Source organism: Lolium perenne, chromosome 3 (genome assembly GCF_019359855.2).
Source record: "Lolium perenne isolate Kyuss_39 chromosome 3, Kyuss_2.0, whole genome shotgun sequence".
In the NCBI taxonomy this organism is placed as follows: domain Eukaryota; kingdom Viridiplantae; phylum Streptophyta; class Magnoliopsida; order Poales; family Poaceae; genus Lolium; species Lolium perenne.
Genome location: NC_067246.2, coordinates 323,731,705 through 323,748,109, shown reverse-complemented (window position 1 = coordinate 323,748,109; position 16,405 = coordinate 323,731,705). Strand labels below are relative to the sequence as shown.

The following is a 16,405-nucleotide window of genomic DNA, read 5'->3' as shown; positions in this document are numbered from 1 at the left end:
AATATCATCAAAGTACCAATTACGGACACTAGGCACTATGTCCTAACAATCTTACGCTATTACATGACCAATCTCATCCAATCCCTACCATCCCCTTCGGCCTACAGCGGGGGAATTACTCACAAATGGATGGGGGAAACAGGGCTGGTTGATGAAGAGGCGTCGGTGGTGATGATGGCGATGATCTCCTCCAATTCCCCGTCCCGGCGGAGTGCCAGAACGGAGACTTCTGGCTCCCGAGATGGAGTTTCGCGATGTGGCGGCGTTCTGGAGGCTTTCTGGCGACTTCGACTTCTCTCCGTGCGTTTTTAGGTCGAAGGCAATAAATAGTCCGAAGGAGGGCGTCGGGGGCTGACCGAGGCCGCCACACGGTAGGGCCGCGCGGGCCCCTCCTGGGCCGCGCGGGCCCCTCCTGGGCCGCGCCGGCCTAGCGTGTGGGGCCCTCGGGCCCCCACCTGGCTTGCCCTTCTGGCTCCGCCAATATTCTGGGAAAATAGGACCTTCTGCATAAATTCCGAGGATTTTCCTGAAAGTTGGATTTCTGCACAAAAACGAGACACCAGAACAGTTCTGCTGAAAATAGCGTTAGTCCGTGTTAGTTGCATCCAAAATACACAAATTAGAGGCAAAACAATAGCAAAAGTGTTCGGGAAAGTAGATACGTTTTGGACGTATCAACTCCCCCCAAGCTTAGCTTATTGCTTGTCCTCAAGCAATTCAGTTAACAACTGAGCGATAAAAGAACTTTCACGAACACATTTGTTCATATGATGTATATATTCTCATAATATTGCTAACACTTAGGCAGTTCATAATGAGATGCATACAAATAAGATCATCTAACAACTATGTCAATCATGGAGAGGTACCAACAATTAATAATAAGCATCATGAATCATGTCTATAAGCAGGATTGCAATGTTCATAAAAGAGTATGATAAAGTGGTATCTCGCTTGCCCATATTTGATCGGCAAAACATAAATGCTCAGGCACCTCTGAAGTTCATAGAAAGACTAGAAGTAGTGATCGTCAAAGATAAAAGCATCAAAGTTATACCACAATCAATCATATTTTGAGACAAGCATATTATACTAAGAATGACAGTTGTGCTCTCAAGATAGTGCTCAAAGAAAGAATGGAGACACAACATAAAAATAAAAGATTGACCCTTCGCAGAGGGAAGCAGGGATTAACATGCGCTAGAGCTTTTCATTTTTAAAACAGGAGTAAAATTATTTTGAGAGGTGTTTGCTGTTGTCAACGAATGGTAATGGGTACACCAACTACCTCGCCAACCGGACTCCCAAGAGCGGCTCCCATGAATTATTTTTATGTTTATGCGGCACTCCTTCCAACCTTTCTTGCACAAACCATGGCTAACCGAATCCTCGGGTGCCTGCCAACAATCTCATACCATGAAGGAGTGCCTTTTTATTTTTAGTTTTATTATGATGACACTCCCCCCAACCTTTGCTTACACAAGCCATGGCTAACCGAATCCTTCGGGTGCCGTCCAACAATCACATACCATGGAGGAGTGTCTATTTAGGTTAATTAATTTGGGACTAGGAATCCCATTGCCAGCTCTTTTTGCAAAATTATCGGATAAGCGGATGTGCCACTAGTCCATAATGAAAGTCCATCAAGAGTAAATGACAAGGTTGAAAGTTAAACACCACATACTTCTTCATGAGCTATGAAACATAAACACAAATTGAGAAGCATTTTGAAGGTTTTAAAGGTAGCGCATGAGAATTTACTTGGAATGGTTTGAAATGCCATGCATAGGTATTTATGGTGGACACTTTGGAACAACTTGGTTTTCAGGTGTTTGGAAGCACGAGCAGCGTTCCCGCTCAGTACAAGTGAAGGCTAGCAATAGACTGGGGAGCGACAAATCAAGAGAGCAAAGAATCGTCATAATCATGCTTGCGGCAAAATAAATTAACGGAGGCATAAAAGTGATACAAGAACTCTGAAGCAATATAAATCATCGAGACTTAATTGACTTTTGTTCAGTCATATGCATGCGTGAGCATGTGCCAAGTCGATATAAATGAATTATCCAGAGGAGGATACCACAATACCATACCTACTTATGAATAAAACAATGCAAGCAAACATCCATGACATGCATACTCATATTAATAAATTGGAGCTAAACATGAGAGATCATGAACTACTAGACTTTCTCAAATGACATATACCTCACATGAACCAACTAAGCATGCTCACATGGATGAGTATATGTACAAAAATAAAAACAAATAGAGTTCATACCAGCCTCTCACCACAATCCAGTTGTCGTAGATCGTCATTATTGCCTTTCACTTGTGTAGCTTGGATAATATGAAATGAAAACCATGCTCCAGCCACCGTAGACCATTGAACTCAAGATGAACTTTACAAACCGAAGAGGAACATCAAATATTTTTGGTGTTTTCGAATTGGAAACAAGAACAAAAGGAAACAAGCAATCAAAGCAAAATCTTTTTGGGTTTTCTTATAGCAAACCAACGATAGCAAATAAAGCGAAATAAATGCAAGAAAACAAAGCAAACAAATGATGAAGAGAAACAACAGAAATATTTTTGGTCTTTTTGTGTTTTAGGAAAGAAACAAAGCAAAAACAAGAAAATGGCAAAGTAGAAAAGTCACATAAACACAAAGCAGCAGAAATTCGTCAAACTTGACAGCAGTACAGTACTCGATTTTTAAGAAATTCTTCCACTGCTCAAATCGAAAAGTGTTCAACTAATGAAAGTTAGATAACAACCTGGGGAACATGCACAAAAATTGGCTTAGCAAAATACTGTCCTGGCTATTTTTGAGAATTTTTCCGGTAACAGTCCAGAATCTATTTTCAGGCAGCACTTCCCCAAATATCATCTTCCTCTCATTAGAAAACCACTCAAACAAACTAAACAAGTATATACAAGTATCCAGCAATCATAATATGCAAAGAATGAGTAATGCCGGTATACCTCCCCCCAAGCTTAGGCTTTTGGCATAAGTGGAGTTCAATCCCATCGTGGCCATGAAGTTGCATCTCCGTAGTACGACGAAGATGGATCATATTCCGGGTATGTGCTAGATGAAGCTCCTGGATACGTGATGGTGCAGTCGTAGGAGGGCTCGGCGTCCTTGGAGTCATGCTGCTGGTGGAAGTCTTGTATCTTCATCTTTTCCTCCACCTCCTCCTTAGTGCGCGACCATGGTTCCCTGTCAATGCTGAACAAATCTGGCTAGGGAAGAGGGATTTCCTTCTCATCCCCGTCAGCAAACAACATTCTATAGACCATGTTATCTAAAGTGGAATCAGCGGTAACAAAATGATGGCTTTTCATAGCAGCAATATCAAGCCTCCTAGGGGTTAATGGCACATCATTAGAATCAAGAGGAAGTCTTAAATGTGTTAAAATGCGCAATGCAATAGTTCCTCCAAAAATAGGTCCCTTGTTAGACAGGCGGCGAGCAATAAGAGAACCAAGATGATAAGGTGTCTGTCCAGTAAGTGCAGCATTCAAGAAAGCAAGATGGTAACTAGAAACATTGCTAGTGTTCTCCCTACCAAGAATGCTAGTAGCAATGTAATAGGCAAAATACTTAATGGCGGGGAGTTGGATGTTGCTTATCTTGCCACGCTGAATGGTGCGACAATCATCATCGGTGATCCCTCGATAGAGTTCCAACAGGTCCCGGGGGTTGTCATCAATCCTCCTTACTGTACCTACAGGGGCAATATCCAATGCAACACAAAATTATTCTAATCCCATAGTAATAGGATTACCATAGATCTTGAATGCAACTGTCGGCCCATATTGCTTGTTGTGGAACTTGAAGCTCTCGACGAAGATTTTGGTGAGCATGTAGTATTGCTCCCTTTCATCTCCCACATAGGCAGCTAAGCCCGCCCTGTTGACGAGGGTGAAGAAATCATCCAATAACCCTGCATTTCTCAGAAAATCATAGCATGGGAAATATGAAGCATTAGGAGCCCCATTGTCTTCTTCGGGCGCAAAGCTCGGCGCGACGATATCCTCATTGTAGGATCACCTGAGTCGGGTGGCGGTCCTTGATACGTCCAAAACGTATCTACTTTCCTGAACACTTTTGCTATTGTTTTGCCTCTAATTTGTGTATTTTGGATGCAACTAACACGGACTAACGCTATTTTCAGCAGAACTGTTCTGGTGTCTCGTTTTTGTGCAGAAATCCAACTTTCAGGAAAATCCTCGGAATTTATGCAGAAGGCCCTATTTTCACAGAATATTGGCGGAGCCAGAAGGGCAAGCCAGGTGGAGGCCCGAGGGCCCCACACCATAGGCCGGCGCGGCCCAGGAGGGGCCCGCGCGGCCCTATGGTGTGGCGGCCTCGGTCGGCCTCCGATGCCCTCCTTCGGACTACTTATTGCCTTCGACCTAAAAATGCACGGGGAGAAGTCGAAGTCGCGAGAAAGCCTCCAGAACGCCGCCACATCGCGAAACTCCGTCTCGGGAGCCAGAAGTCTCCGTTTCGGCACTCACGGACGGGGAATTGGAGGAGATCATCGCCATCATCACCACCGACGCCTCTCCATCAACCAGCCATGCTTCCCCCATCCATGTGTGAGTAATTCCCCCGCTGTAGGCCGAAGGGGATGGTAGGGATTGGATGAGATTGGTCATGTAATAGCATAAGATTGTTAGGGCATAGTGCCTAGTGTCCGTAATTGGTACTTTGATGATATTGTTGCAACTTGTTATGCTTAATGCTTGTCACTAGGGCCCGAGTGCCATGATCTCAGATATGAACATGTTATTATTTCATCATGATATTCATTGTTTATGGTCTTACCTGCAAGTTGTACACACATGTCGCTGTCCAGAACCGATGGCCCCGAAGTGACAGAAATCGGGACAACCGGAGGGGATGGTAGAGATGTGAGGATGACATGTGTTCACGGAGTGTTAATGCTTTGCTCCGGTACTCTATTAAAAGGAGTACCTTAATATCCAGTAGATTCCCTTGAGGCCCGGCTGCCACCGGCTGATAGGACAAAAGATGTTGTGCAAGTTTCTCATTGCGAGCACGTACGACTATAATTGGAACACATGCCTATTGACTGCTTTGTACTTGGACACCGTTTTATTATTATCTGCAAATGCCCTGCTATGATTGTTACATGAGTTTCTCTCATCCATGCAACGCCCGTTATCCGTCCCCGTGCCTACAGTATTTTAATCCTGCTGTTTACTATAATCACTACTGCTGTCTTTGTTACTCGTCACTGTTATTTCACTACTGCTACTGCTATAAAACTGTTACTACTGATAAACTCTTGCGAGCAAGTCTGTTTCCAGGTGCAGCTGAATTGACAACTCCGCTGTTAAGGCTTTCAAGTATTCTTTGTCTCCCCTTGTGTCGAATCAATAAATTGGGTTTTACTACCCGCGAAGACTGCTGCGATCCCCTATACTTGTGGGTCATCAGTCCTAGAGGGCCTTCCGGTGCTGGTTGTCCCTTTCCGAAACAATTCTCCAAAGTTGAAGTTCTTCATCCTCCTTTTCTGAAATTTTTCAACAAATGATATAAAACTTGATTTGGTGACATATAATCAAGGGGAACTACTATAGGAACTTGCTAGAGTACTAATCATGCATCAAAACTAGTTTATACAACTTAGAACAAGCATGCAAGCTCACTAAACATGTTACCTACAGCAGCAAAATATTCAAGATATACTCAACCAAACAAAATTCTACTTGGATGATCGGAGGAGTCACATACCGGAGAGCAAATGTGCCAAATTTCAGACAGAAATCTGGGCTGAGCAAAGAGATCGAAAAATCCTGAGCTCTTGAGCAAAAACGCGAATGAGAGAAAGCTGGTGTCGATTTTTTTGGGAGAGAGAAGAGTCTGGGAGGAAGAGATGCCAAAGTGGGGTAAAGGGGGGCCCACACGCCAGGGTGGCGTGCCCCCCTTGCTGGCCGCGCCAGCCTGTGGGGTGCCACCCTGGGGTGCCCCACTGGTCATCCCAAGGTGCTCCCGGGTGCATTTTCGAAAAATAGGACCAACGGTATAATTTTTGTGAATTTTTGAAAACTTTGAAAAATGCACATTTCTGGGCATTAAGTTTATTATTACTAGCCAGGAAATTTTTTGAAATCTCTAATTAACTAAGGAACTTTGCAAATCAAAAGTGCTACAGCAAATAAGACAAGTGGAGGAAGAAAGAGATGTTGTTTACCTCCTCTATGCATATAAAAGGTATTTGTTAACAAGGTTGATCAAGTCTTGCCACCAAATAAATTTTACATAGCATAAGAAGAAATAAACTTCAAATCAATCATGTTACCTTGAATTGTATTGATATGGATCCAATCATAAGACTTTGATAACCTTCTTTAGGCTCATATATAGGACAATCAATAGTTCCAACTTTGATAGTTCTCACATTAGAAATAGTATTGACTCCACATACTTTATCAATCCTCTTGGGGAAATAGACGGTATGCTCCTTATCATCAACATTGAAAGTAACCTTTCCTTTATTGCAATCAATAACAGCCCCTGCGATGTTAAGAAAAGGTCTCCCAAGAATAATAGACATATTATCATCTTCAGGCATTTCCAACACAACAAAATCAGTTAATATCAAACAGTTATTAGTAACTTGAACAGGAACATCCTCACATATACCAACAGGAATAGCAGTAGATTTATCAGCCATTTGCAAAGATATATCAGTAGGTATCAACTTATCTAAATAGAGTCTCTTATAAAGAGAAAAAGGCATAACACTAACACCGGCTCCCAAGTCACATAGAGCAGTTTTAACATAATTATTCTTAATAGAACAAGGAATAGTAGGTATACCTGGGTCGCCCAACTTCTTTGGAACTTTGCCATTGAAAGAGTAATTAGCAAGCATAGTGGAAATCTCCTCATTGGGGATTTTCCTTTTGTTAGTAACAATATCTTTCATATACTTTGAATAAGGAGGCAATTTAATAGCATCAGTCAAAGGGATTTGCAAGAATAAAGGTTTCATCCAATCACAAAATTTATTATAGTGTTCTTCTTCCTTTGATTTTAGTTTCTTAGCAGGAAAAGGCATTTGCTTTTTCACCCAAGGTTCTCTTTCATTACCATGTTTCTTAGCAATAAAATCTTCTTTAGTATACTTTTTATTTTTAGCATGCTTTTCAGGTTCATCTTCAACTTCTTCTTTATCAGAAGCATCATTCTTATTATTATCATTATCATTATCATGTTCATTACCACTTTCAGTTTCAGCATCGGAAATAGAAATACTATTAGGATCATTAACAGGTTCAGAGGATTCTACAACATTTTTATATTTCTTCTTCTTCTTTTTCTTAGAAGGAGCACTAGGTTCAATTCGTTGAGAATCTTGTTCAATTATTTTGGGATGCCCTTCAGGATATAGAGGATCCTGGGTAGAGACACCACCTCTAGTTGTTACTTCATAAGCATGTTTCTCTTTAGAATTATTTTTTAACAAGTCACTTTGCACTTTAGTGAGTTGATCAATTTGAGTTTGAATCATTTGAAATTTTTTAACAAGCATCTTAACATCATTGGAGGTTCTCTCCACAATATCATGCAAATTACTAATAGCTTGGGAATTTTCCATTAGATGATTCTCTACTCTCATATTAAAATTTTCTTGCTTAACAATATAATTATCAAACTCATCTAAGCATTGCGCAGGAGGTTTCGAATACGGAATATCTTCCCTAGTAAAGCGTTGAAGGGAGTTTACCTCGATCATGGATGAAGGGGGAATTATCTCACATATATCTTCTATGGGAGGTAGATTCTTCACATCTTTAGATTTAATACCTTTCTCCTTGAGAGACTTCTTAGCTTCCCTCATATCTTCATCATTCAATTCAATTAAACCCCTCTTCTTCAATATTGGCGTTGGAGTTGGTTCAGGTGTATTCCAATCATCATGATTCCGACTTATTCTAGCCAATAATTCTTCAGCTTCGTCTGGAGTTCTTTTCCTGAAAACACAACCAGCACAACTATCCAAATATGCTCTAGATTTAATGGTTAGTCCACTATAAAATATATCAAGTAGACCATTCTTTTCTAAATCATGTCCAGGTCGAGCTCTGATAAGAGAACAAAACCTTGCCCACGCCTCAGGCAATTTCTATTCATCTCCCTGGTCAAATCTATAAATTTTCTGTAAAGCAATATGTTGAGCACTAGCAGGAAAGTATTTTCGAAAGAAAACATCACGCAAATCAGTTGGACTTTTAATAGAACCAGGAGGCAAATTATTATACCAAGTTTTAGCATCATCCTTTAATGAGAAAGGAAAAATTTTAGCGACAAAATAAGTACGCATCTTGACATCATCAGATAACAAGCTACTCATAGAAGAAAGTTCAATCATGTGTTCTACAGCACTTTCATTTTCAGTACCACAAAAGGGTGCTTTCTCTACAATAGCTATATGAGATAGATCAAGAGAAAAATCATAATCTTTATCCTTAATGCATATAGGAGATGTGGCAAATTTAGGATCAGGAGATAACTTATGTCTAACAGTATATTGTGTGAGAAACTTTTTAATTTTTCTTGCATCAGCAGTAGCATTGCATCTATTAATAAAATCATCATTAAGCTCCACATAATCCTCATCAGGATCATCACTAGAATAATCAAGTTCAGGTGAATTAACAGGTGTAGTGGCATTTTCATTAGGAGTTTCAGCATTTTCAATTTGTCTAGACCTAGCAATTGTAGCATCTAGAAAGGATCCCAATGAATCACTATCATCAAGCACAGCAGAAACATTATCAATATTATGAGAGTTTTCAGATTCAGCAGACGTACCAGCAAGTGAAGCTTGCGGCGGTGAAACAAGTTGGCTTATCACAGATGGTGAATCAAGAGTAGCAGAGGTACTCAGAGTTGTACCTTTTCTTGTAGTGGATGGTAATATGGCGACTTTAGAATCGCGAGTTTTACCCATGATGGAGAATTTGCAGCGAACAATATCAATCCAAGTGAACTTCTAAATAAAGCTATGCTCCTGCAAGAACGGCGCTTTAAAAACAGTCTTGATGACCCACAAGTATAGGGGATCGCAGCTAGTCTTCGCGAAGTAAATCCCAATTTATTGATTCGACACAAGGGGAGACAAAGAATACTTGAAAGCCTTAACATCGGAGTTGTCAATTCAGCCGCACTGAAACAGACTTGCTCGCAAGAGTTTATCAAGAGTAACAGCTTTATAGCAAGAGCAGAGTGAAATAACAACGCAGAGTAACAAAGGCAGCAGTAGTGATTTTAGTAAACAAATAGGATTAAAATACTGTAGGCACGGGGACGGATAACGGGCGTTGCATGGATGAGAGAAACTCATGTAACAATCATAGCAGGGCATTTGCAGATAATAATAAAACGGTGTCCAAGTACAAAGCAATCAATAGGCATGTGTTCCAATTATAGTCGTACGTGCTCGCAATGAGAAACTTGCACAACATCTTTTGTCCTACCATCGGTGGCAATGCCTCAAGGGAATCTAATGGATATTAAGGTACTCCTTTTAATAGAGTACCGGAGCAAAGCATTAACACTCCGTGAACACATGTGATCCTCACATCACTACCATCCCCTCCGGTTGTCCCGATTTCTGTCACTTTGGGGCCATCGGTTCCGGACAGCGACATGTGTATACAACTTGCAGGTAAGATCATAAATAATGAATATCATGATGAAACAATAACATGTTCAGATCTGAGATCATGGCACTCGGGCCCTAGCGACAAGCATTAAGCATAACAAGTTGCAACAATATCATCAAAGTACCAATTACGGATACTAGGCACTATGCCCTAACAATCTTACGCTATTACATGCCCAATCTCATCCAATCCCTACCATCCCCTTCGGCCTAACAGCGGGGGAATTACTCACACATGGATGGGGGAAACATGGCTGGTTGATGAAGAGACGTCGGTGGTGATGATGGCGATGATCTCCTCCAATTCCCCGTCCCGGCGAAGTGCCAGAACGGAGACTTCTGGCTCCCGAGACGGAGTTTCGCGATGTGGCGGCGTTCTGGAGGCTTTCTGGCGACTTCGACTTCTCTCCGTGCGTTTTTAGGTCGAAGGCAATAAATAGTCCGAAGGAGGGCGTCGGGGGCTGACCGAGGCCGCCACACGGTAGGGCCGCGCGGGCCCCTCCTGGGCCGCGCCGGCCTAGCGTGTGGGGCCCTCGGGCCCCCACCTGGCTTGCCCTTCTGGCTCCGCCAATATTCTGGGAAAATATGATCTTCTGCATAAATTCCGAGGATTTTCCTGAAAGTTGGATTTCTGCACAAAAACGAGACACCAGAACAGTTCTGCTGAAAACAGCGTTAGTCCGTGTTAGTTGCATCCAAAATACACAAATTAGAGATAAAACAATAGCAAAAATGTTCAGGAAAGTAGATACGTTTTGGACGTATCACTGGGTCTTGTCCGTGTTGCTTGCTTACAAGGGCCGGTACTGCTACTGGGCTTTCGAAGGAGCGGCCCGGTTAACCAGAGAGCTCCCAGCTCACTCTTCAGAGTAGCGGCCCTTTTAACGATTGGCCGTCTCGAAAGTTTGCGGTAGCCTGATTGAACGACGGAGCGATCTGACGCCTTGAGCAATTGCATCGGACGGTTTAAAACGTTAAAATGCTGTGGAGGCTCCCAAGTGGTTACGTTATACTGTTATCTAATATGAGTGTATATACTTATTTATTAGTGTTTGCGTCTATGTTTGGCAAAAAGAAAGTAGGAGAAGTAATAAAAACACAGTGAGCGGTAGGTGGGGTTAATCTTCTTCACTACCACCCGACCGGCCGGGTAGTGCCCAAGCCCGGCCCAACGCTTCTCTGGTTTGGGCTAGCGGAGCCCAGTTTGGTGAGTTCCACATTCCTCCCTCCGTTCCTCTCTCCCTCCTGCCGCGCCGCCATGGGCGTCCTTTCCTCGTCCCCCGCTCTCCTCCGACAAGCCGCCGCCCTCGTCTCCGGCGCGGGCCGCCGTTACTCCAGGCCATCCGCGCCCTCTCACCTCGGCCGCCTACACCTTCAGGTGCTTGCTTATCTCCACTCCCCACTCCCCGTCGCTCCCTACAGCGTTTTGTCCCATGTGTGGACAATAGGTTCCATTACCCTGCGCCTGCGGTGCGAGCAACTCAGTATTGCTGTTGCCTCTATTATTGAAACATCAATCTCACGCTGTACGCATGTAAAATCCTAACGCTGGCCACTTTTCTTCTCTGCTAATTGCTAGAATGGGACAAGCGATGCATACCGTCGGTTCTGGTCACGAGGCTGTCTCATGTCAACCACAGGTACGGCTGATGTTTGCTCTATTCTGATTACTGCTTGGCATTTATGTTGTGAAATTATCCAGCATTCCTTTCTCCTTCTAAATGGGTGAATATGACCTTCAAAGTTTGCATGTTTTGTATACCGAGTATTGTCAGTGTCCTGTTTTCGGCACGAAAAAGGAGCAAAGATCGAACTGCTGTGTCCATCAAATACATACTCTGCATCGCCTTTCCCCAAGTGTCGCGTTATTGTGTCTGCACAAACCATATGGTTAAACTATACTACTCCCTCCATTCACTAATGTAAGACCTTTTATATTTTCTCGTATATGCATGCATCTACACACATTTAACTGTGCAGGTTCACTCATTTTGGTCCGTGTCTAGTCCACTTTGAAATATCTAAAAGGTCTTAACTTAGTGAAAAGAGGTGGTAGTATTCTACTAGATACTTGATGCTTACCAGAGCTAAAAACTTTACTACACTGTAGTATTATTTTTTTGTTCCATAATTATATCAACTGCCTTCCTTATGAGTTACGCATTTACTCAGGAATCTGTGCAAAATTTCAGTTGATATGCAGTCAGACTACGAAAGTGATCCCCCACCAGATGATGCAAAAACTTTCGAGAAAGAGTCAACACTGAATGGTGCCGTCTCTCAACTTGCAAGTGATTTTGATAGAGATTCCAATCTCACTTTGGAGCGCTTCTCCCGGACAAGGCGTGCATCTGTTATTTCAACCGGTTCACTTAAGCTTGATCTTGCTCTTGGCGTTGGAGGATTACCAAAGGTTATAATGCTTCTCCATATTGTTCAGAACTAAGTATCCACACAATCTAAGCATGCTTCATTTTTGTCTAATTACTTATACTATCACACCTGGTACTGGACATTCCCCAGTCATATTAGGCAGAAAAGTTCAGACAACCTTTGTGTGTCCTGTTGCTGTACACTATACATCAATTCCCTGTTTCTGTCAGCAGTAACAAGTCTATATGGTACTGGGTGTATTTTGCTGTTCTTTGCATCTTTTGAATTTTGATGCACATCTACCCTATGCATTGGTTTAACCTTTGTGATAAGTTTAACCGGTTCATTCAGTGGCAAAGAACCTTACCTTCACTGTTTCTAAACATCATGTCTTGCATGTTAGTTATGATTGTTATTTTTCTTTTGACTGCACACCCAAGAATCACATTTTTTCTTCAGCATCTCTAGAAGAATCTATACAGAATCACAGACACAGCTTCATCATGTATCCTTGGGTTTATATTTATATTTCAAATTGGATTTTAGTTGCCCTGTTTGACAAATTACTGATTGAAGTTGTTTGGCAGGGTAGAATGGTTGAAATATTTGGGAAAGAGTCATCTGGAAAGACAACACTTGCACTTCATGTTGTGAAGGAAGCCCAGAAGAATGGAGGTTGATATTTCTATTGTGATTCCTGGAGTTTTTTATTCATTTATCAAATTGTCTAGCCTCCTTCTTTATCCTTCACATATTTACTTTGCTTCAACGACCCTTGAGAACAAGAAGTCTGTGTATGATTACTGTCTTGTACTCTTGTGCACTCCTGAAATTTGTTTCGCCATCTTGAATTCTTATTGCTGCTTTGAAATCATTAAAAATTCTGTTGTACAACTTTGAGATGGTTTAGTTAGCATTGTTAGTAACCTCTCAGCGTGAACTGTAGGAGAAGTTGGATCTTTAGTAGTATTAAGAAGTAAGAATGGCTTCCACACTTGTCAGTCTTTAAAGTTCTCACTGGCATGCATTAGTAATAAATATCTGCAAATTGTATACTTGGAAACACTGTTCATATTCGAAATGTCTTTTTATACATTGTCACAATACTGGCTACTAATATTTCAGTACATCAAGTCTCAGTAGCAATTTTCTTCCAACTGTTAAATTATCCTTCTTATGAAGTACTTTCATTGAGCTTTTCTGTGATGATTTATCCTTACTTTGTGTTTGGTTCATTCTTAGTTGATATGTTTTCCATCTTATTGTAAAGTGGAGTGTCTGATCAACATTTGCGGTTCCCAATATTTGCAGGTTATTGTGCTTATATTGATGCAGAAAATGCTTTCAACACTTCAGTTGCAGAAGCAATTGGTGTGGACATTGATAAACTCCTAATAGCTCAACCTGATTCTGCTGAAAACTCCTTAAGCATAGTGAACACTCTTGTTGGTGGATCCATTGATGTTGTTGTCGTGGATAGTGTATGCTACTTCACCGTGCCACTCTCAGATAGCTTTCTGTTTTCTGTTATAGTCTATAGGTAGAAGAATACTTACATTTGCATCGATGATATGAATTGAATCATGAATATTGTGCATTCCCTAGCAATATAGCAGAGCATGCATTCTGTAGTTTATATGACAGCTGGACTGTGTTAATTCTGTGATAGCATCAATGGTATGAACTGAATCTTGAAAATCATGCATTGCGTAGTAATACAAAAGAAGAGCATACATCAGTAGTTCCTCTGTTGATTCCATGATTTAAGATTAGGAACTATAATTGGAGATCTATTAATCTGCATTTTTTAAGCATTCTGCGTCTAGCACTGTCTGGACATGCTATGTTCTTTATTTTTCAAATATGCAATGCATCATTAACTATTGCTTAGTTTTCCAAGTTTGTGTACTCCATATTTAAGCTATGTTACATTACCTTGTTATTAATTAATGGATTAATGACAGGTGGCAGCACTTCTTCCCAAATGTGAACTTGAAGGTGAAATACACATGAAATTTGCAGACCTACAATCCCGTTTAATGACTCGGGCACTTCGAAAAATTCAATACACATTAAGTCGCTCAGAAACACTTATTATTTTTGTGAATCAGGTATAGAATTAATTGTGTTCCTTGTTGTTGACTCATAACATCAGAGATCACCTTGGTTCCTTGAGACCCTTGTTCCTGGTTCCCACACTGTTTATCAGATGTTATTGATCCAGTAATTGTTTTAGTTTGTACTGTTTCCTGTTGTTCCAATAAGAAACCTATTATAACAAATCTCCTGCAATTATAATTGATGATTTCTCCATGTAGGCACAAAGTTAAATATGCTATGTTATGTTCTTTTAAACCTAATCTTCAAAATGAAATGGGTTTGAACTGAAATTTGATAACTTGGTACTGGCTTGCTTTAGTTGGGAAAATATATTATTCTAGTACTGATTACTGAAAGCCTCAAACTACGTCACCATGCCACCCATATCAGAGTGAACTCCTGCTATTATTTTTTCCTTCCTGCTGATGACGATCTGAAATTTCATACTAATTGTGTTGCAGCTTTAACAGATTATTTAGTCCTTAGTCTTCTTATCATACTAATATAAACACAAAAGTCTCCATGAGCTATAGATTTCTTTAACATTGGGGCTATGATGCTGCTGCCATAGTTCGTTCTTCGTTAGCTTTATTGATTGGTTATATTTATAGGTTAGAACAAGGCGGGATCCATTTTCTGGTCTCTACAAGGAGACGACCTGTGGTGGCAATGCATTAGGGTTCTATTCAGCAGTCAGAATGCGGACTTCAAGAAGGAAACTGCGCTATAGCGAAGACCAGGTATTACGCATAGACTTCATGATTCTTAGCCTTGGCTGATAGCACTAGAGAAAAATAATAGTTTAAAATAGCGGGCTATTTCATTTAGCCGCGGCATTTTCATAAGCTAAGAATAGCCTAGCTATAGCGGGCCAATCCATTTAGGCTTTTTTTTTTCAAAAATAGGGAAAATTGCAGTCAAATGTTGCCAAAACTAAAGAAAACTATGACTCAAACATGGATTCGAGGTACAACTCATTCAACTATTCAGCACAAACAAATACTCAACTATTAAAGTCACAAGTTTTCTCCAATCAGATTGAACACAAATTCAGGAAACATGAAATAAATAGGACAAGAGAAGAGAAATTCATAAAACTGGGATTTTAGCGGCTAAATTAGAGGCTAATTAGAGCTTAATAAGGCTATTGCCGGCTATTAGTTGGTTTTCTCATTTAGCTTATAAATGGCATATCTGGAGAGGGAGCTCTCCCAAAAGGCTATAGCTGGGCTATAGCCGGCTATTTAAAACTTCGAGAAAAATACACATTGTTCTACTCAAGGTGTGAGTACCCGTAACTTGACTATAATAGACCACCAGGTACATGTCAACTGTGCTATAATAGGACCAAATTGTGCCTTTTCAGGCTACTGGCATCGGTATATCAGTTGAGATCATCAAGAACAAACTAGCTCCAGCAACTCTGAAGGAAGCTGGGATCGACATCAGGTTTGGTAGGGGAATCTGCTATGAATCAGAGATTCTGGAGATGGCTTCTTCCCATGGAGTTATTGTGAAGGAAGGGTGTGGGTATTGGATCAACGGCAAGTTACTGCCTGACAAGGGAGAAGCGGAGAAGTTCCTGCTTGAGAATGATGCCGTGGCAGATGACATCTGCAGTACCATGAGAAGCGAACTCTTTGAAAGGTGACAAACGAAGGCCACTGGAAATTGGATGTCCAAATTTTTTCTCCTCGCCAAATTGACACAATGTAAATATTGAAAATCCCAGGAATATTGTGTGTAGTCTGATTTTATTGCCTGATTTATTATTTATCTGGTGAAGTGAGGATGAGGGATGCATGACCAATTAGGGCTGATTGCCACCATCAGCCTGATAGGTACTGTGATACCACAAGGTGTAGTTTTCTGCCCTCTGGAATTGTACTTTGACCACCGTTGTTGTTGTATCATTTGCTACTAGGGTACTTCCTGTGTAACATCTAGGGTGCTAACACCAGAAGGATGAATAGAATGCACATGCAAGGAACAAGCGAACACAAGACAAGTTATACTGGTTATCCGTTCCAAATAATGATGTTGAATAAAATTCGATACATGATTCCTGCAGATTGCATGTGTACACAGTACCTACGAAAATGAGAAAGGAAAGTTCAAATAGTGCGTAGACATACACCATCCTAGGTGGAAAACTTGCTTGTGTTGTATACATTTTACTTGGCTAGCTGCTAACTAGGAAAATATTTTCATAGTTTGTAGCT

The 16,405-nt window shown here is 41.1% G+C and overlaps 1 protein-coding gene across 1 annotated transcript; it reads left to right on the top strand.

The window, feature by feature from the left end:
- Positions 1-10,883: 10,883 nt before the first annotated feature.
- Positions 10,884-16,093, top strand: LOC127345700 (DNA repair protein recA homolog 2, mitochondrial). Its single transcript, XM_051372210.1, has 8 exons — positions 10,884-11,088; positions 11,290-11,350; positions 11,903-12,123; positions 12,671-12,758; positions 13,395-13,564; positions 14,048-14,194; positions 14,795-14,923; positions 15,550-16,093. Exons 1-8 carry the CDS (start codon positions 10,969-10,971, stop codon positions 15,832-15,834), a joined length of 1,221 nt encoding a protein of 406 aa, XP_051228170.1. The 5' UTR covers positions 10,884-10,968; the 3' UTR covers positions 15,835-16,093.
- Positions 16,094-16,405: the final 312 nt, after the last annotated feature.

Excerpts from the sequence above, each read along its gene's own strand:
- LOC127345700 (XM_051372210.1), top strand. The coding sequence starts at position 10,969 with ATGGGCGTCCTTTCCTCGTCCCCCGCTCTCCTCCGACAAGCCGCCGCC. Across the intron at positions 11,089-11,289 it reads TCGGCCGCCTACACCTTCAG|AATGGGACAAGCGATGCATA; the intron begins GTGCTTGCTTAT and ends GCTAATTGCTAG. Across the intron at positions 12,124-12,670 it reads GCGTTGGAGGATTACCAAAG|GGTAGAATGGTTGAAATATT; the intron begins GTTATAATGCTT and ends GTTGTTTGGCAG.